Genomic DNA, 22308 nt, shown 5'->3' with positions numbered 1-22308 from the left:
GCAACTAATGCAACATAATTTCTTTAACAAAATGAAAAGTACTGTCATGATTTATTGTGTGTTTTTAATGACTAGAGCCCTTATTTCTCCATTGGGTAAGTACATCACCATTACTATTAATCATGGAGGGCACAACAAAAGTTCAAACAACACTTATTCATTAAAGAAAGAGCCCGTTCCTGTGCTACACTTTTGTGTTCTAAATTCAGCTTTTTAATTGTGTAGAATCTCAGGAGTTTAGAAGAATGAAAATTCATTGCATAGAAACTTACAAATGTCTTAAAGAAATAGCCAGAGCGGACACAGAAAGGATCTTTCTCTTAGATGTGGGGTCTAGAACCAGAGGATACAGTCTCAGAATGAAAATCAAACCATTTAGAACCACAATAAGGAGGAAATTCTTCATTCAGAGGGTTGTGAATCTTTGGAATTTTCACACCAGAGGACTGTGGAAGCTTAGTCATTAACTAGACAGAGATTGATAGATTTCTAGTTGCTAATGATATTAAATGATACGGAGATGGTGTAGAAGTATGATAATGAGGATGATGATCACCCATGATCTAGAATAATAGAGTAGACTTAAGGTTTATTCCTGCACCTGAGTTAATATGATCCTAAAGGAGCTTTTTTACAATAAGAACGTCTGGTATTTTTTAGTAAACTTTTCTTGCATAAAACTGAGTTACCATAAACTTTACGCAACATATTTTCATTTCTTTTGTTGTGTTGTGAATGACTTATAATATTTTTGTTATGTAATCACCATAAAAGTATTTCAAACTGAAGAAGAAATTTAGTTATTAAAATCTTAACATTTCTGATGATGAGCATGACTTTCACTAGCTTTAGAGATATTTCTTTTCTATTTAAGTACTGACAATATAAATGAAGGAAAATAATTTCACTTGACTACAACAAATTGCTCAACAGCGTATTTCCTCGAGAACTGAAGGAAGTGTTTGCATCATGGAGACAGGAGTGTAGCAACCGTGGACGTCCTGACATCAGCGAGAGATTAATTAGTGCTTCCCTCTTCCTGCGGTTCCTCTGTCCGGCCATTATGTCCCCTTCTCTCTTCAACCTTCTACAGGAATACCCAGATGACCGCACAGCCCGCACTTTGACTTTAATTGCCAAGGTTACTCAAAACTTAGCTAACTTTGCAAAGTAAGTATTTTTGTTGGCTTCAATTTAAATATTTCATCACATTAACTGAATCAAATGCCTTCATACTTCGCCTGAAATTAATCTGTGATGAAAACAGCAAGTATAATGTGTGAGTGCACACACTAGAAACCTCACACAACTATATAGGCATGCAGATGTCCACAAATGTGTAACATGCTTTTTTTCTTAGCTCTAGGTATCTCATCAGACAAGTTAAATTTATATATGCAGTTCATTCACTCTATCACTTGAAAGTTAAAAGATTGCTGCAATAAATATTCTGTTATCCATGTTTTTGAACCAATGTAGTCAGTCAATCATACGGAGGAAACAAATGTACAGTGACAGACCTCCCTGCTTCATGATGACTAGGACAGACCAAATCTCAGCAATTGAGTCTTATCTGAACCCACATAGGCAATGACACTATACAGCTATAAATACAAGCTCAAATAGGTGACATTCTTGTGTAATGCAGTCATGGTTTATATTTCATTTAATGTTTGAACTTGTAGATTTGCTCCATTACACAAACATTTGGTGTACATAGTAGGGTTGCTTTACAAGTTCCTCAATGTTACGTAATCACATTTAAAGTTTTACTCACCTGCAATAATTAAATTTTTGACTTTGCTTCACTGTATCCCTGAGGGTAGTTTCTATGGTGTGGGGCAGAATGCAGATAATTCTTCTGTATGTTTTTATTGTTCATGTCATTTTGCTATCTCTGTGTCTCATTGTCTTGGGTTAAATGGTGTGCCAAGGGTTACGATTGTCTACTTCTGGAAATTGTTTCCTTCAACTTTTGCCCTAAGCTGCTGATTCACTATCTGTGCCTGCCATTAACTAACCTTTGAATGGCACCAGAAAGTATCGCCCAAAATTGGTGAATGAGCCCTTTTCTTTAAAACAAAAAAAAATGTTTTTCCGTGAATCAAAGCAAAGTAAGAAAATCCATCAGTCAAAAAAAAATCCGGAGAGCAACCAATGTGCTCTAAAGTATTAAAACCCTAGACCAGCAATGTTAGGCTTCATTAGCAGATTCATCATTTGATAATTGTTATAATTGGGGAAGGCGGGGGAAGAAAAAAAAGACACCATTTTGTTTCATGGCAATGCCGTATGAATATTTAAATTAATAAATCATTATCAAAAGTCCAGTTCCTTCTCCTTTTTATACTCTCCCCTCCCACTCCCATTTTCAAGTGCCCCCCCCCCGTCACAACCCACCTGATGATCTCTTAGTTCCTGTTTCTCTTCACATCTTTGTCACACCATTTCTCTCCATTTCCTCAAACTTGAGAACTGAATGCCCAATTCAGCTGTTTTCACCAATTGGTATTTAAGTTTAAAAGGCTCTTTCCTGATTGGTCTAATTGTATCAGTCATCACCTGTCTTTTCATGTCTACCAAACAAGTAGGAGCAAATCATTGAACCTGTGTTCCTTCCTATGTGTAAAAGGTCCATTACAACAATGGAAGGATCAGTTCTGAATAATAACCTGTAATCGAAACTGACTTTATTTACTTAAGGTGCTCCGTGAATTTGGTCAAATGTCTGTGTTTTGAACATGTTTAAGATCTAAAGCTGAATTCTGGAGCTGGAATGTACAAAATTTGTCTTGCGTTCCCGTTATGAATAATCTAACTCAGTACTGAGTCACTTTCGGTTTACATTAGTGCATGCAACAATAATATCCAATACTGTCTTTATTGATAGACTTATACAATGACTTTTGTTGACATACCGATGTTATGAACAGCAAATAAAACTTTGATTTTCATATCTTAACCAATAGGTTTGGTAGCAAAGAAGAGTATATGTCTTTCATGAATCAGTTCCTTGAACATGAGTGGACCAACATGCAGCGATTCTTACTGGAAATTTCCAATCCAGAAACCATTTCAAATACAGCGGGATTTGAGGGTTACATTGATCTGGGCCGAGAACTCTCCACCCTACATTCACTGCTCTGGGAAGTGGTTTCACAAATGGAGCAGGTGTACTTTTATGTCTTTAATTCAATTAATGGTATCTACTGATTTAAGGTACAGATAACAACACATCAGAAGCATTCTAGGTAATCCAAGATGGAGGACAGGAAAAATTTCTGGCTGTCAAAGGCTGCTGCTTTTTTTTTGAGGTATTTTAGGTGTTGGAGGTGATTTCCTTGAATTCGAGGAGTAGCAATTACTGTTTTATATATTGTTGCATTATTTTGGAACTTTGGGGAAAAAAAGTCAAAACACCAAAACTTTTAAAAGGGAGAGAAACAGACAAAGGCAGCACATGGTGAGGTCAGTGCACTGTGTGTGGGGGGGGAGGGGGGAAGAAGAGAGGGAGAGGAAGGGAGAGAGAAACCCACACTGCTAACTGACGCAGCAGTGAACCTGCGCAGTTACTGTCATTGCAATTTGAATTCATGTATCGCTGGACATCAGAGTGTGTCTGGGAAAATTAACCAACATTAAAATTCATACTTAATCTTGGAGGAACCTGTTTGAGAGAGGTCACAGCACAAAAACAGATAAATGAATAATTTTAAGTGTGGCCTTATTGTAAGTCTGCGGTAGTGAGTAAAGTGTGGGTTCTTTCTTGATTATATGTTTTATTGCGATATGTCTCTTGATTAGACTTTAAAATATAAGCCTAAGTATTAATTTAGCCTGGAGCAATGTTTTGTAGAGGAATAAGACCGTGCTATTTTCTGGATCTGTAGGTTGGAAGAAGCAGAAATGGCCTTTAGTAGAGTGATATGGTCTTCTTGTCAGATGTAGGAATTTAGGGAGAGTTTATGGGTTACTGAAGATTATATCTGCAATAAATGCCATTGGTTGTGAATCCTATCAGATCGAATGGATCATTTGGAGACACAGAGAAAATGAGGCATTTACAAGAACAAGAGGATGTGATGGATGGCAGTTATAAGAAGGGAAAAAAGTTGTAGACACAGTCAAATTGATGGGTTAACTCCAGAAAAAGTAAGAGAGGTAGGCAGGTAGTTTAGATTAGGTAAAAACAATAACTGCAGATGCTGGAAACCAGATTCTAGATTAGAGTGGTGCTGGAAAAGCACAGCAGTTCAGGCAGAATCTGAGGAGCAGGAGGAGGATTGAAAGCAGGCCCTTCGGTCCAGCGAGTCCACACTGACCCTCTGAAGACTAACCCACCCAGACCCATTTCCTTCTGACTAACACACCTAACTCTATGGACAATTTAGCATGGCCAATTCACCTGATCTGCACATCTATGGAATGTGGGAGGAAACTGGAGCACCCAGAGGAAACCCATGCAGGACATTTCTATGGCCAGCAGCAAAAAATCAAAATGGTGGGTTGCTTCCCTGGTGCCAGGATCAAGGATGTCTGAGTGTGCAGAATGTTCTCAAGTGGAAGAGGGCACATTGGAACCAACAACATAGGAAGGGAAAAGGTTGAGATTTTGAAGGGAGAATATAGAGAGTTAAGCAGGAATTTAAAAAAGGAGATCCTTGAGAGTAATAATATCTGGATTGCTCCCAGTGCTGCGAGCTAGTGAGGGTAGGAATAGGAAGATAGAGCAGATGAATGCATGGCTGAGGAGCTGGTGTTTGGGAGAAGAATTCACAGTTCTAGATCATTTGCAATCTCTTCTGGGGTAGAAGTGATGTGTTCAAGAACAGTTGACTGCACCTGAATTGGAAGGGGACTAATATACTGGCAGGGAGATTTGCTAGAGCTGCTCAGGAGGATTTAAACTAGTAAGGTGGAGGGGGTGGACTCAGGGAGATAGTGAGGAAAGAGGTCAATCTGAAACTGGTAGTTGAGAAAAGTAGCGAACCAAACAATCAGGGCAAGCAGGTACAAAGCAGAGAACAAGGTAGGACTGATAAATTAAACTGCATTTATTTCAATGCAAGTGGCCTAACCGGGAGGGCAGATGAACTCAGGGCATGGTTAGGAACATGGGACTGGGATATCACAGCAATGACAGAAATGTGGCTCAGGGATGTACAGGACTGGCAACTTAATGTTCCAGGATACAAGTGCTACAGGAAGAACAGAAAGGGAGGCAAGAGAGGAGGTGGTATAGCGATTTTGATAAGGGGTAGCATTATAGCTGTGCTGTGGGAGAATATTCCCAGAAATACATCCAGGGAAGTTATTTTGGTTGAACTGAGAACTAAGAAAAGGATGATCACCTTATATTATAGTCAGAGGGAAATTGAGAAGCAGACTTAAAAGGAGTTCTCTGTTACCTGTAAGAATAATAGGATAGTTATGGTCGGGGATTTTAACTTTCCAAACATAGACTGGACTGCCATAGTGTTAAGGGTTTAGATGCAGAGGAATTTGTTAAGTGTGTACAAGAAAATGTTCTGATTCAGTATGTGAATGTACCTACAAAAGAAGGTGCAAAACGTGACCTCCTCTTGGGGGAGAAAAGACGGGGCAAGTGACTGAGGTGTCAGTGGGGGAACAATTTGGGGCCAGCAACCATAATTTTGTGAGTTTCAAAATAGTGATGGAAAAGGATATACTGGATCTAAAAATTGAAGTTCTAAATGGATGAAGGCCAATTTTGATGGTATTAGGCAAGCACTTTCAAAGGTTGATCGGGGGGTGGATGTTCATAGTTAAAGGGATGGCTCAAAAATGGGAAGCCTTCAGAAATGAGATAACAAGAGTCCAGAGATAGTTTATTCCTGTTAGGGTGAAAGGAAAGGCTGGTAGGTGCAGGGAATGCTGGATGATATAAGAAATTGAGGGTTTCGTTAAGAAAAAGAAAGAAGCATATGCCTGGTATAAACAAGATAGATCGAATGAATCCTTAGAAGAGTATAAAGGCAATAGGAGTATGCTTAAGAGGGAAATCAGGAGGGGGAGAAAGGGGACATGAGATAGCTTTGGCAAATAGACTTACGGAGAATCCAAAGGGTTTTACAAATACATTGAGGACAAACTGCTAACTAGGGAGAGAATAGGGCCCCTCAAAGATCAGCAAGGTGGCTTTTGTGTGGAGCTGCAGGAGATAGAGAAGATACTGAACGAGTATTTTGCATCAGTATTTACTGTGGAAAAAGACATGGAAGATGTAGAATGTAGGGAAATAGATGGTGACTTCTTGAAAAATGTCCTTATTACAGAGGAGGAAGTGCTGGATGTCTTGAAACACACAAAAATGGATAAATTCCCAGAACCTGATCAGGTGTACTCTGGAACTCTGTGGGAAGCTAGGGAAGTGATTGTTGGGACTCTTACTGAGATATTTGTATCCTCAATAGTCACACATGAGGTACCAGAAGACTGGAAGTTGGCTTTCGTGGTGTCACTGTTTAAGAATGGTGGTAAGGACAAGACAGGGAACTATAGACCAGTGAGCCTGACGTCGGTAGTTGGAAGGAATCCTGATGGACAGGATGTACCATGTATTTGGAAAGGCAAGGACTGATTAGGGATCGTCAACATGGCTTTATGCATGGGAAATCATGTCCCACAAACTTGATTGAGTTTTTTGAGGAAGTAACAAAGAGAATTGATGAGGGCAGAGCAGTGGATGTGATCTATATGGACTTTAGTAAGATGTTCGACAAGGTTCTCCATGGGAGACTGGTGAGCAAGGTCAGATCCCATGGAATACAGGGAGAATTAGCCATTTTGATACAGAACTGGCTCACGGGTAGAAGACAGAGGGTGGTGGTGGAGGGTTGTTTTTCAGACTGGAGGCCTGTGACCAGTGGAGTGCCACAAGGATCAGAGCGGGGTCCACTACGTTTTGTCATTTATATAAATGATTTGGATGCGAGCATAAGAGGTATACTTAATAAGTTTACAGATGACACCAAAATTGGAGGTGTAGTGGATAGCGAAGATAGTTACAACGGGATCTTGATCAGATGGGCCAATGAGCTAAGGAGTGACAGGTGGAGTTTAATTTAGATAAATGCGAGGTGCTGCATTTTGGGAAAGCAAATCTTAGCAGGACTTTTACACTTAATGATAAGGTCTGAGGGAGTGATGCTGGACAAGGAGACCTTGGAGTGCAGATTCATATGTCCTTGAAAGTGGAGTCCCAAGTAGATAGGGTAGTGAAGAAGGTGTTTGGTATGCTTTCCTTTATTGGTCAGAGTATTGAGCACAGGAGTTGGGAGGTCATGTTGTGTTGGAATATTGATTTCAATTCTGGTCTCTCTCCTATTGGAAGGATGTTGTGAAACCTGGAAGGGTTCAGAAAAGATTTCCAAGGATGTTGCCAGGGTTGGAGGATTTGAGCTATGAGGAGGGATTGAACAGGCTGGGGCTGTTTTTCCCTGGAGCGTTGGAGGCTGAGGGTTACCTTATAGAGGTTTATAAAATCATGAGGGGCATGGATAGGATAAATAGACAAAGTCTCTTCCCTGGTTGGGGGAGACCAGAACGAGAGGGCTTAGGTTTAGGGTGAGAGGAGAAAGATGTAAAAGAGACCTAAGGGGTCACTCTTTCATACAGAGGGTGGTACGTGTATTGAATGAGCTGCCAGAGGAAGTGGTGGACACCAGTTTGATTGCAGTATTCAAAAGGCATCTGGATGGGTATATGAATAGGAATGGTTTGAAGGGATATGGGCTGGATGCTGGCAGGTGGGACAAGGTTGAGTTGGGATATCTAGTTGGCATGGACGAGTTGGACTGAAGATTCTGTTTCCGTGCTGTACATCTCTATGACTCTATAATTGACATTGGATTTGATGATTACTTCTATGCTTTGTATTGTGAGGTTTTGTTTACATGGCATCAGATACTCATTATGTTCTGTATTTGTCTTGTATAAATCAATATATTGTACAGTTTGTATTTAGATACTAATCCATCTCCAATTCCACTAGCGAGGGCAGAAACTTGGATCAAATGTAAGGCGGACTGAGGAAGTGGTGGCTAATTGAAGAAGGATGTGCAGCTGTTTTGAAGTTTCCTATTTTAAAATCTTACAATTGTGTTACAATATTGGATCTGGAACAGCCAGAGCTGGGATGCTGCAGAGCTTCTGCTGGCAGGAGTGTGTCACTATTGTGTCATGTGTTTAACAGCTAATTTTTATTATAAATTTGGAAGTGGGAACTTAGTTGGCAAGAAGGGCCCACAGACTTGATTTATTAACGTGGTTTGAAAGGCATCACAAAGGTTTAGCTTAATAGTAGTGATCAGAAATCAGGCAAAATTTAACTTTGTTTGAATTGTTGGGGCAATTTCCGTCAAAAACATGGGACACATATGGTTTACTTGTTTTTGAGATGTATCAAAACTATGGAAATTTCCATAAGAGATACAAAAAGTAACTCCACTAGGAATTTTGGTTCAGTGAATGTATTTTAAAGTGGATACTTTGTTTATAAGTTCTTCGCTTTTAATTTCAATATTAACCTACTGCATTTTCTAAATTATTGTCAAATCATTAAAAACAAAACCTGCCACTCACTTGAATTAAAGATATAGGTAGTTCCCCATGACTCTGCATATTTAATTTTCAAGCTTAATTTCCAAAAGAATTGCACGAGAGATGAGATTATAAAGTTAGGATAGAGAATTTCATATCCTAATGTTTCAAAGAATCAAGAAGAAATGAATAAGCAAAAATTTGTTGGAAAGGGAGTGTAGAAAGATATTGAAAAAGTATCTCCATTTACAGCAGAAAGAGATGCATATCATGTTTAGCCTTCACCAGATCTACATATTCAAATAATCTGCAATGCACAATAAAAGGCAGCTAAAGATAATATTGCTATGGAAAGCCTTAATGAAGATAAAAAAGAAATAGACATTTTACAGCAAGTTAGATATTAATAGAAGACTGCTGAAGATAAATGAGGTGAGGTGATAAAGGCTAAAACTATCAACTAAATGCTGCTTTTCCCCTGTTGAAAAAAATATAGAAACTGGATTCTCTTCAATAGGATGTCAACTTCTACCAAACCCAGACAGCATAACATTCTGCTATAGCTGCATGCTTCCCAAGATGTAATTGTTTGTCCTTACTCATATTAAAAAGGAAATCTGCCTTGTTTATCTAATCCTCAAGTCAGTCAGAACTTTGAATTCATGAGTTTAGATGAGGATTTCTGTTTCTCTGGTTTGTGTGTCCTTTCCTTAGAACACATATTCCCTTTTTATATCACCATACATACATTATTCATACACAACTGCATACACAATCTCAATTGTATCATCCATTACTCAAATTATTGGTTTGGCAACCTCATGAACTTAATTCTTTTATATTCATTTCACTAAATCACTTGCACGCATGTTTGTGTTCTATAAAGATGAATGTTTCTTTCTACAGGCAACTTCAACAAAGCTTGGCCCCCTGCCTCGCATTTTAAGAGATGTCAACACTGTGCTGACCAACCCAGGAGCTGTACCTGTGCCAACGACCTCTGACCCATGCACCTCAACACCAAACCCCTCCAATAGCAGCATATCGTCAGGCCTGCAGAAGATGGTGATAGATAATGAATTTAGTGGGTAAGTGAAAACATAATTGCAGTTTATTGTAGCTGCCATTTTGTAGTTAATCTCAACAGTTCACTCTCAAACTATTAAAATAATGTAACAAAGATTGCTAGGAGAAATTTAGTTGAAACAATTTAAATTGACAATATAGCATTTGTAATTGTTATTCTTTAGTTACTTTTCTGTAGGAAAAACAGTAATAATGAGTTATAAATTTATTTCAAATATTACTTTAATGATTTAGCCTCTTGATTGTAAACTTAGAACGTTCAAACTGTTTGTTCGATTCTCCACTTTGTAGTTTTTGCTGATAATGATCCACCCTGTGTTTAAGAAAAAACTTCTTTTCAAAATGTCCTTTAAAATTGAGGCTGTGCAGTTCTGAGGTAGAAGTCCTTATTTTAGGTACAGAAAACCCAAATCAAGACTATAAATATATTTAAAACACAACCAACATTTATTTTAAACCAATTCTTATAGTCTAATAATACATGCTTTAAAAATTCTAGGACTACTCAGCATGTCCATCAACATTCCAAACAAGAATAGATTTGTTAACATTTCAAGTGCAGACCCATATTTTAATGTATTTTCTTTCTTTTTGCATCTGCCGATGTGAGCATTTGCTGTTTTTATTTCAGATTTTCTGCACTTGCTGTAACTTATGTTGATTTAAATATGGAAGCTACAGGATAAGAACTGTTTATGGCCTTGCACACTCCTGACAAGCCAAAGTTATCACTTAAATAAGTGGGAATTATAAGAGACTTCCCATCATCAGGAATCTTTCAAACAAATGGCTTTGCTGAGAAATAATTGCACATCAGGTTCACGCAACTGTAAACTGAATTCTGAGAAGGCAAGAGACATTTAAATTTAAATAAAATACTTGAAAACTGCATGAAACACACCTTAGAGAAGAGGGCACATGGAAAGAGAGGTGGAAAGCATTTCTGGAAGGAATTCCAAAGAAATGAGAAGAATTTTACAAATTCTGTTATTTAGCAATTAGCCTTTCCCTGTTGTTTCAACACGATGTGCAAGGTATGTTTTTTTTTCCTTCACTGGTGTCAGTGGGGAATGGAGAGAGAGGGTAAAATTGACAAATGTGCACTCAACCTTTAAACTAACATTAGGTTTTCGCTCCATTTCCCTGCTTGGGTTTTTTTTAAACGAGAAAGGTTCTTGACTGACCTATTCAAGTTTTTCTTCTCACTTCACAGACACATTTGCTGAGTGTGGATTCTAATGGTTACAAATAGAAGCCTTTGACAACGTAATAAAGCAAGTGATTTTCCAGTCACAGTGACATTTTCAAATCAGGGTGCACTTTTTGAGTGCTTCTTAAAAACAATTTCTAAGACTTCTTGTTTTGTGGTGAGTGGTATTTGCGGGATTGCGGGCGGCTGGAAAATGAATTTTAACCAATGGAATATTTTTCATAGGCTTACAGATCCTGCACTTTGCATTTTTTTCCCTCATGTAAGACAACTGCTTTTTGATAATTAGTTGCTCAATTTTTTTCATTAAAGGTAAGGCCATAAGTTAAAATGTAAACATCCTAACATCACATAAGGTGGTGGGGAAGGTTTCCATTAGTGTCAGCATTTAATGCCTTAATCATAAAGACAACATTCAAATTTTTAGTAGTTTGGCTTCTTTTGTATTGATTACCAAATGATCACATATTTAGTAATAATGGGTTACTTTTGTTGGAATTTTTTTTGACTTTTTACAAATTGAAGATAAAAATCAAACCAAATTTCTTCCCTTCCCATTGGTTGGGTTCAAGTTTGAGATTGTAGCTGTCCTTGAGTAATCATGAAGGGACACTGCAATTGGCCTGTGTGCATGTTGATTAAGGAAGGTCAATGAAAAGTATAGGATAGAGCATCAGGTAAGGAGGGTTCAAGATTGAGCACAATACCATTCCTGGTTGAAAAACCTACCCTCAACCATTTTCTGAGCTTATGGATAAAATGTAGTTACACAAATGAGATGGCAGAGGTTGATTGCTTCCCATGGCACCTTATATCAATGAAGAACTTTGTACAAACATAGAAATTAAGAGCAGGGATAGGCCATTCAGGCCTGCTCTGACATTCAGTAAGATCATGGCTGATCTAATTGAAACCTGAAATCTACATTCTTGCATAACCATGACAAACTTTCACCATTCTGCTTGACATCTATCTACTTCTGCTTCAACTATAGAAGAGAGTTCCAAACACCTATGACCCTTGAAAGCATTTCATCTCATCTCCAATATTAATGGATGACTCCCTCTGCATCGCAGAGCTGTACAATTTACATCTCACCATTTATAATGTTTCTTTATTCTTCTTACCAAATGGATAATTCCATTCTTTCCCACATTTTTCCACATCTCTGCCCATTTATTTCACCTATCTAGATCTTTTTGTAACCTGTGTCCTCTTCGTGACTTACTGTCCTACCTTTCATTGGTTATCAGCAAATTTCGCAGTCACTACTGTTGGGACGGCCCCGCAGGGTCTCGTCTCCACGTGTTCTTTGGAAGGAGAGATCACACCGGCTTCTAAAGTTTGGAGCAAAACACCGTTTATTACAGAATCTAGACTGGCAAACTATACAACGAATTCTACAGCATGCAGTTCGTTGGAGAAGGCGTTCTGTCTTCCTCTTCGGATCTGGTGCAGTTATACTTCACGCTTCCTCGAGTTCCCGGTCAGGTTCCCCTCGTTCGGTTCTCCCATTGGTCTGTTCACCTGTCTGTGAAGGGATCAGTGTCTCTATTGGTTGCACCGAGATACCTGTCCAGCTCCTGCTGTGCTGGACAATGGGCAGGCATCCTGGGCTCGGCAGTTTCCGATCTTACAATTCAATAGTCCATTGTTTGGAAGAGTCTCCTCATTGCTATGCGTCTGACAGTCTAGGCGTTTTCAATAGTTCTCCATAGTTGAATCAACAGGTATTATCATTTAACATAAGTTCCGATGGAGTTTTACGTCAGCAAAAGACATTAACAAGTACTTTATCGATTAAGTGTTGTATTGGTGCAATTTACACTATCCGATAGTTACCGGTTTCCTTTATTAGCAATGAGTTCTTAATCAGGATGGTCTGAAACTGACTGACATGATCTAATCACTGAGGAATGTGGCCTCAGGCAGGCAGTCCTGCAGTTGCTGGGTTTATCCCACATGGCTGTGGTTTAGCTGTTACCTGACAATGTCTGATCTAGTAATGATGCTCCCCTCCCTAGCCCCAGTGTGGGTACCCCGATAACAGATTATCCCCAACACTACCTTCCATCCCTTCATCTAAATCATTTATATAAATTGTAAATAGTTGAAGTAACAGCACTAATCTCATTGGTGAACCAATCTTTACATTTTCCTGCTCCTCGGATGCTGCCTGACCTGCTGTGCTTTTCCAGCACCACTCTAATCTAGACTTTGATCTCCAGCATCTGCAGTCCTCACTTTTGCTTACTCTTTTCATTTTGCTAATTTGAAAAAGACTCATAGATACATAGTCTCTGCTTCTGATTAGCTAAGCTTCTGTCAGTGCCAAATTCTACCCTCACCCCATGATATTTTATTTTCCGGAATAACCTTTGATGGGATACTTTATCAAATGATTTCTAGTTCACTGCTTTAGTTATCTCCTCAAAAAAACTCTAATATATTGGTCAGATGTCATTTCCTTTCACAAAACCATGCTGACTCTACTTGATTACTTTGAACTTATCGAAGTGACCTGCTACCTTTTTCATAATAGCTTCTAACATTTTCGCTCTAACAGATGTTAAGCTAATTGGCCTACAGTTCCTATTTTGTCTCCCTCTTTTTTTTGAAAAGTTGAGTTATATTTGCGATCTTCCTCAAATTCAGGGAGTTCTGGAAAATTAAACCCAATGTATCTCACTAGCCACTTATTTTAAGACTTCAAGATGTAGCCCTCAGCTCCAATAACTAACTTACTCAGTACCACTCCTTGGGTGATTGTGATTTTCCTGAGTTCCTGCCTCCCTTCCAGTTTTTGATTTATCACTGTTTCTGGGATATTACTTATATACACTCTAGTAAAGACTGGTACAAAGTACCTGTTGAATTATTCTATCATTTCATTACCTTCCATTATTAATTTTCTGAATTCACTTTTTGTAGATCCAATGCTCACTTTGTTAACTCTTCAATACTTGTATTATTTCTTCCAATCTGATTTTGTATTTCTGTCTAGTTTTCTTGTGTTCTCCCCTTTTTCCTTCTTTATTAATCTTTGGTCATTCTTTGTAATTTATACTCTGTTCAATATTCTGACCGCCACTTTTCTTAGCACCAAGCTAAAATTTTTAAAAATGTGTAATCATTAAAGTTTCTAGTTAATCTTGGATGGTTGGTTCTGATTTGTTGTAATATATTTCTTCTGTGTATTCAGAAATGTCCCCTTAGAGTTACCGCCTCTCTACTGTCCTATCCTTTTTCCGAATTTGCCAATTCATTCTTTCCAGCTTTGCTTTTGTGCCTTCATATTTCCCATACTTACATTTTTAAAAAGTCTCAAAAGCCACTGCTGTCTATCTTGACTTAAATATAAAGTTCATTCATATTATGCTTGCTACTATGTAGAGGTGCCTTCACTATGACATCATTAATCAATCCTATTTCATTGCACAGTACCAGATATAGCATATCTGTTCGGTGATTGGCTTCAGGACATGCTATTCTAAGAAGGTACTCTGAAAACACTCTATGAACTCACCAACTTTCTGTCAATGTGCAGATTAAAATCACCAATGATTATCACCATACCTTTCTTCCTTTAGGCTCCATCTTACCATGTGGTTACTGACCTGGGGCCTGTATACCAGGTCCACAGTGATTCCTTGCCTCCTTCATCTCTACCAAAATGGTTTCAACAATCTGAATTTGGCTTATCCCTCGATTATACTAATACCATCATTAACTAACAGAGCCATGCTCCAACATTTTCCTATTTTTGTTTCATTCTTAAATGTTTTATGCTGTCAAAATTCACATCCTAATCCATGTCATTCTGCAATCATGTTTCTGTAATCCTACAATCTTACTACTTCATTTCTATTTCTATGACCATAAGACATAGGAATGGAAGTAAGGCCATTCGGCCCATCAAGTCCACTCCGCCATTCAATCATGGCTGGGCATTTCAATTCCACTTACTCGCATTCTCCCCGTAGCCCTTAATTCGTTGTGACATCAAGAATTGATCAATCTCTGCCTTGAAGACATTTAGCGTCCCGGCCTCCACTGCACTCTGCGGCAATGAATTCCACAGGCCCACCACTCTCTGGCTGAAGAAATGTCTCCGCATTTCTGTTCTGAATTTACCCCCTCTAATTCTCAGGCTGTGTCCACGGGTCCTAGTCTCTTTGCCTAACGGAAATAATTTCCTAGCGTTCACCCTTTCCAAGCCATGTATTATCTTGTAAGTTTCTATTAAATCTCCCCTTAATCTTCTAATCTCCAATGAATACAATCCCAGGATTCTCAGCTGTTCCTCGTATGTTAGACCTACCATTCCAGGGATCATCCGTGTGAATCTCCGCTGGACGCGCTCCAGTGCCAGTACATCCTTCCTGATGTGTGGGGACCAAAACTGGACACACTACTCCAAATGGGGCCTAACCAGAGCTTTATAAAGTCTCAGTAGCACATCGGTGCTTTTATAGTCCAACCCTCATGAGATAAATGACAACATTGCATTCGCTTTTTTAACTTCGTATCATCAGCAAACTTCACTAGAATGCCCCCAGTCCCTTGATCCAGATCATTAATATATAACGTGAACAGCTGTGGCCCCAACACTGAACCCTGCGGGACACCGCTTGACACCGGCTGCCATTCTGAAAAATAACCTTTTATCCCAATTCTCTGCCTTCTGTCAGACAGCCAATCCTCAATCCATACCAGTAGCTCACCTCGAACACCAAGGCCCTCACCTTGCTCAGCAGCCTCCCGTGTGGCACCTTATCAAAGGCCTTTTGGAAGTCTAGATAGACCACATCCACTGGGTTTCCCTGGTCTAACCTACTTGTCACCTCTTCAAAGAATTAAAAATTTGCACTCTGTTTATCTGTTTTGTTTGAATGCTGTGTGCAGAGTCTTTAGCTTGATCCGTTTCTGTCACGATCTGTTTATAACTTCCCATGTTAATAAGACTTTGTATCTTTGAATCACCATATCTTCTCAAATTTAATTTCTTGCTTCAACTATGTAGTTTAAAAATCTGCTCAATTTCCTTTGTTTTGCATTCAGCAACAACACTGGCCACATTATGGTTCAGGCAGACATCCAGCAATTACACTCAGTAGCAGCAGTACCACTTACAAGATGCACTGCAGAAATGCACTAAGAATCCTTGAACAGCAATTTCTAATATAATAAGCATTAGTTACTGACCAAATAACCTTTCTTCTCCTGTAACAGAGTAAGAATCAATCCCTGAGGCTGAAAACTGTTTAGGAAATGTTAAAAACTACAGAGTACTTGTCACATACTGCCTTTTCCTCTTAATCAGTTTACTTGGGCACACTGCTATAAGTTACACTCAAATGCAACATTGCACTAAATCAGCCAATTTGTATTCTCCTAAGACAAAAGAACTGAGAAAATTTCCAAAAGAAAAATGAGTTCTAGCATATTTAGGCCTAGTTGATTCTTAAAAATAGTTTAAAATCAATTACAGGAAACAACTTTTTTTTAAAAATTGCTAGAAATCTAACATGCCATTTAACCATAAACCTTTGAAAGTAGCAACAAGAAAGTGAAATTTGTGAAATTATTGAAAAAAATAGTTTTCACTGTTCCCAGATAAACAAATTGATGTTGAAAATTTAGCTTTCTGGTGGATACACAAGAATGTAAGTAAGATAGAAATCATTTATTCCAAAATTTTGTTCCTTTTTTTTGTATGTTTTAAGTTAACTTTTTTAAAAATAAGTTAAGCAAAGTAATGTATTTGGTTAATTAACTAATTCAACAAAAAAAATCAATTAAAGAAACTCCATATGTTTTCTGATTTCTTCCCCTTTCAGTTTATTAGATTGTACAAGGTTACCGTCTCCTACCCCAGAAAACAAGGACCTGTTTTTTGTCACAAAGTCCTCTGCAGTACAGCCATCCCCTGCTCGCAGCTCAAGCTATTCCGAAGCCAATGAAGCAGAGCAACAAATGCCAAATGGTAACAAGAGCATATCAATGGTTGACTTGCAAGAGAACCGCAGTTTGGACAGTACAACAAGTGCTCCCAATACAGGTGATTCCCTAAATGACAGTCAAGGATCCAGTGGGCATTTACAGACAATATGGCCTCCAAGACCCCCTCAAAATGCAGCGTCAACTGGGGTTGGGAATGTAGGACGTAAGCCTGGACAAACAGCAAGCACACCTAATGCAGATGGCACACCAGGAAGACCACAGCTTCTGGCACCATTATCTTTCCAAAACCCAGTGTACCAGATGGCAGCAGGTATTCTAGTTTCACCACGTGGAGTGGCAGACTCAGGATCAGAATGCCTCAGCTCTATTAGCTCCCACAGCAATAATGAAGAACTGGCAGCCAACAAATCCACTTTTCTTAGCCATACAAGCACAGAAGACTTTACCAGGCGTTCTGGAGAATTCACAAGAAGACAGCTTTCCTTAACAGAGAAGGTTCCTCAGAGTGTAGTACCACGTCAGAACAGTGCAGGCCCACAACGCCGAATAGACCAACCTCCACCAACAGCTCGAGGCAGGACACCACCAGCTTTATTATTCAACCCCCCTCAGTATCCAAGGCCTTCCAGTGGAGGTATTACACCATCCTCATCAGAATGGCCAAGCACTGGCACAAAGCTGCGGCAGCAATCATCAGCTTCTAAAGGGGACAGTCCTGAAATGAAACAACGCACAATACAGAAACAGGTCAGTGGCTTTATCATCAATAAGCAACTATATTTTGATGAATGTAAATATAGGTGTAGAATTAAGTTGTTGTTGTTGTTGTGCTATATTCACATCTTAAAAGCAATCCGTTTGAAGATGCAATGAAAGAAGTAGCTCCATAACACTTGTAATAAAGCACTGGCTTTCCAGTAAAAGCACGTTAGACCAAGGTTTGACCTTCACTGTCATTCTTACATTGCTCAAAGATTCTGTTACCTTTTGCCAAGCACTATTATCAACATTGATCTATATATGGATAAACACAAATTTGCATTATGTCACTTGCACATGCATTACTGAAAAGAGAAACTGGAGGAGATATAATTCACCTTGCAAAGTCTGCATTTTATAATATAGACATATTTATAGCCGTATGTGTTTTGGCATTTATTTTGTAAGTTAAGTTTGTGAGATATATATTGATCAAACAAGCACTGCCATACAAACTGATAAGTCACAGGAAATGTATCAATGTTACAATCAACAGATTTACATTCTCTCTAGTTTTAAGACCATGGAGAATGTGTCCTTCATTCTGTTTGCTACACAGATCTAATAAAATGATCTGAAACACTGCACATGATACTTTTCCTCTATTAACTACTTACAACTTACAGGATGTTGTAAAATCCAGTTTTAACTAAACTATTGGTCATTTCTCTTAAAATGTCCTTTGGCTCAGTACTCCTATTTTTACATTGTACCTCTGCAACAGTTAGGAACAGTTTCCCATGATAAACGTGCTGTGTAAATGCAGGCTGTCAACTTCAAGCTTTGGGCCTGAATGAGTCCACGGAAATGTGTGACACAAGATCTTCTGGCTGTTGGTTTAACAATTGAGGTTTGGCAATGAATTTGACTTTCATTGTAATTACATGAGTGAGGGTATCGATCAAGCTATTCACCAATGACATAGAAATCTAATTTGTAGCAAATCAATAGGTCGCAGTCCAGTCAGATAAAGTGAGCATGATGCACCCGAATGTATCAAATAACCACAGCACCCTACATCTGAGATTGAAGAAACTCAAATAATATTTATAACATGCAGGTGTTAAAGATTATAAATTGATAATTCACTAAAGTTTCAGAAACAATGATGACTAAACAAAAGCCAAGTATTCTGGTTATGTTGCTGGGATTATTGAAAGTAAAATCAAAGAACTGTATTTGTGGTATATCCTGCCTTGGTTCATTTACCTTTTAAGTATTGCATCACTGTTTGACATCTATCTGTGGTGAAAAGTGTGGCACTGGAAAAGTGCAGCAGGTCAAGCAGCATCCGAAGAGTAGGAGAATCAATGTTTCAGGCATAAGACCTGAATTCATTCCTGATGCAGGGCTTATGCGCGAAATGTTGGCTGTCCTGCTCTTCAGATGCTGCCTGACCTGCTGTGACCTCCAGCATCTGCAGTCCTCACTTTCTCCCACCCATCTGTGATGGCAAATATCTAGGTTCTAGAGAAGATACAGTATTCTTTGCAGCCTTAGAGAACAGAGTTGATTTTTTTTTGGGAAACACCGGGTTGACAGGAATATTATTGAGACATAGACCAGAATTTTGTGGGGCTAAGATGACCCTGTTCATTAGACAAATCCAGAGAATTGGCAACTGTTCAGCCCTAACAGTGACCCAATAAGTGAGTGAGTTCAGAGGTCACTGAAGTGAATTAAACAGGCCCTGGCAAGGTAGGGTAGGAGGGAACTTAGGGGAATAAGGCATCTATTGTGTTATCTGCACTGTATGATTGAATCTCCTAAGTATTAACAGGTCTTATTACCATTTTATTTTTAACTATAGTGGAGTGAAATGAAATAGTCATTGCTTGGAATGTGAACACATTCAACCAGTGTAGAATCCCTGATGTTACTGAAGCATCATAATGCAGAATGCAAGATTTATTTCCAAAAGAGCTCAACCTGTTCTAAGTAATCACAGTTTGAGTTGTGATTTTTCAAATAATATAAATTTACTTCATAATTCTTCAATGAAAGAAGATTAAAGCAATTTCATCATTACTTATGTGAAACCTCATAATTTCAATGGAACTTAATTGACAAATTAATTTTTAAAACTTTCAGACGAATTAATTTTCACTCAGAATGTACTAGCCAAGTGAAAGAAACATGACTGTTACAAATACATGTAAGACTAGAAGGTTGGATTAGCAATTACCAGACCTATTTTCAGATTCAAATGTTACAATTCTCAACATTAATATGCTGCCTAATTCTAACTGCTTCTACTCAGCATATCAAAAATTAATTGTCAAATGGAAAAATGACCCCATGAATTCTAAATATCACCATTTGCTCCTTCGGCGATGTTAAATAAAATCCTGAATTTCTGGTTAATTAAGGGCCTCTGTCAGATTCATTTTTACATTATAGTTGGTTCTATTATTCAGCATGTTTCTTCAACACAAATTGTCTGTAATGCAGTTGAAGAATTTAGACCATTATTTGTAGAATGCAAATTTTCCTTACCTATTTTGGCTATAATATGATTCAGCCCATTGGTTTAAATAGTGCTGCTGTTATGCAATTTTCTTGCAAAGCAGGATCACATGAAAATGGAACTATCGCAAGAAATCAGACCAGACTGTATATCCTTTTCCAGCATTCGTTCATAATTGGAAGTTCTTAAACCTTCTGACAGTATTTTATACAGTTCATCAAATTTGAACATTTAACCTAAAATATTGTTAAAAACCGATCAATATTATTTAAAGTTCAATTAAACAAAATGTATGTTTCTAAAATAATGTGGTTTGTGCTTTGTTTTAATCTATTTAAAAATTAAAATTTTAAATCCTAATTTGTTTAAGTAGGAATTATGATGTACGGTATTTGAGAAGCACAGAGTCTTACTTCAGGCAATCCATGCAAACTCAATCTTAATACTGTGCTGATCATGCATGCAGTTCAAGAATAGGTTACCTAACTGAACATTTGGGTTTCTGCAAAGCTTGCTTGTTAAATAGCTGGTAATGCCTTGCCCACTGGCTATTTAGGGTATTAATATAATTTTTAGTATATCCCAGAATAAGTCAACTTGTTTCCATAGAGACAGTATCCTTCTGCTGTCATTTTCAGCTTTCTTTTCCCTTTCAGACTGATCACGGATGTGGTTGTAGGATAATAATTATGCCTCATGTTCAAATGCATTTATTGCAAATGAAAAATTCAAATGAGATGGAACTTATTTCAAGTAAATGACTAGTACTTCAACCGTAATACTGTCTGAATGAAACCAGAAGCTGTTAAATGCTAAGATTAAACTAATTTAACTTCATGTACAATATATTAAAGGTAGGAAATCAAAGTTGTAATCTTTATTTGACTTCTAATTGTGATGAGAAGGAATTAAGTATAATCCCTAAAGTAATCTAAAGTGTTCACCACAGACTTCACAGCCTCCTAATCAGAAGAAACACTTTATTACTACGTATTATTGTTTGTCCATAATTGTTAACCATCAGAAGCTTTCATAGAGTCATAGAGATGTACAGCACGGAAACAGACCCTTCGGTCCAACTCATCCATGCCGACCAGATATCCTAACCTAATCTAGTCCCACCCACCAGCACCTGACCCATATCCCTGTAAACACTTCCTATTCACATATCCATGTAATGTTGCAATTACATCAGCCTCCCCCACTTCCTCTGGCACCTCATTTCATACACGTACCACCTCTGCATGAAAAAGTTGCCCTTTAAGCCCCTTTTATATCTTTTCCCTCTCAACCTAAACCTATGCCGTCTAGTTCTGGACTCCCCTACCCCAGGGAAAAGACTTTGTCTATTTGTCCTATCCATTCCCCTCATGATTTTATAAACCTCTGAGGTCACCCCTCAGACTTCAACGCTCCAGGGAAAACAGCGCCAGCCTATTTAGCCTCTCGCTATAGCTCAAATCCTCCTACCCTGCCAACATCCTTGTAAATCTTATCTGAACTTTTTCAAGTTTCACAGCATTCAGCTGCAACATGACCTCCCTACTCCTATACTCTGACCAATAAAGGAAAGCATACCAAACACCTCCTTCACTATCCTATCTACCTGCGACTCCATTTTCAAGAAGCTATGAACCTACACTCCAAGGTCTCTTTGTTCAGCAACACTCCCTAGGTCCTTACCATTAAGTGGATAAGTCCACTAAGATTTGCTTTCCCAAAATGCATCACCTCACATTTATCTAAATTATATGTCATCTGTCACTTCTCAGCCCAGTGGCCAATCTGACCAAGATCCCATTGGAATCTGAGGTAACCATCTTCACTACATCTCCAATTTTGGTGTCATCTGCAAATTTACTAACTATACCTGCTATGTTCACATCCAAGAGATTTCTATTAATGATGAAAAGCAGTGGACCCAGCACCAATCCTAGTGGCACTCCACTGGTCACAGGCCTCCCATCTGAAAAACAACCCTCCACCACCACCCTCTGTCTTCTACCTTCGAGACAGTTCTGTATTCAAATGGCTAGTTCTCCCTGTATTCCATGAGATCTAACCTTGCTAACCAGTTTCCCACGGGGAACCTTGTCGAACACCTTACTGAAGTCCTTATAGATCACATCCACCACTCTGCCTCATCAAAATTGTTACCACTTTAAAGAAAACTCAATCAAGTTTGAGACATGATTTCCCACGCACAAAGCCATGTTGACTATCCCTATCCCTAGTCTTTGCCTTTCCAAATATATGTACA

The 22308-nt window shown here is 38.5% G+C and overlaps 1 protein-coding gene across 4 annotated transcripts in view; it reads left to right on the top strand.

Moving 5' to 3' along the window:
• Nucleotides 1–22308, top strand: part of dab2ipb (DAB2 interacting protein b) — a 358016-nt gene that overhangs the window by 301261 nt on the left and 34447 nt on the right. For all 4 annotated transcript variants that reach the window (XM_060841451.1, XM_060841453.1, XM_060841454.1 and 1 more), the window contains 4 exons: nt 934–1170; nt 2970–3171; nt 9469–9650; nt 16699–17569. In XM_060841451.1, the coding sequence (XP_060697434.1) occupies nt 934–1170; nt 2970–3171; nt 9469–9650; nt 16699–17569 (1492 nt within the window). The remainder of the gene's footprint in view (nt 1–933; nt 1171–2969; nt 3172–9468; nt 9651–16698; nt 17570–22308) is intronic.

Source organism: Hemiscyllium ocellatum, chromosome 21 (genome assembly GCF_020745735.1).
Source record: "Hemiscyllium ocellatum isolate sHemOce1 chromosome 21, sHemOce1.pat.X.cur, whole genome shotgun sequence".
NCBI lineage: Eukaryota > Metazoa > Chordata > Chondrichthyes > Orectolobiformes > Hemiscylliidae > Hemiscyllium > Hemiscyllium ocellatum.
The sequence above is the reverse complement of the archived record's forward strand: the minus strand, read 5'-3'. Positions and strand labels throughout refer to the sequence as shown.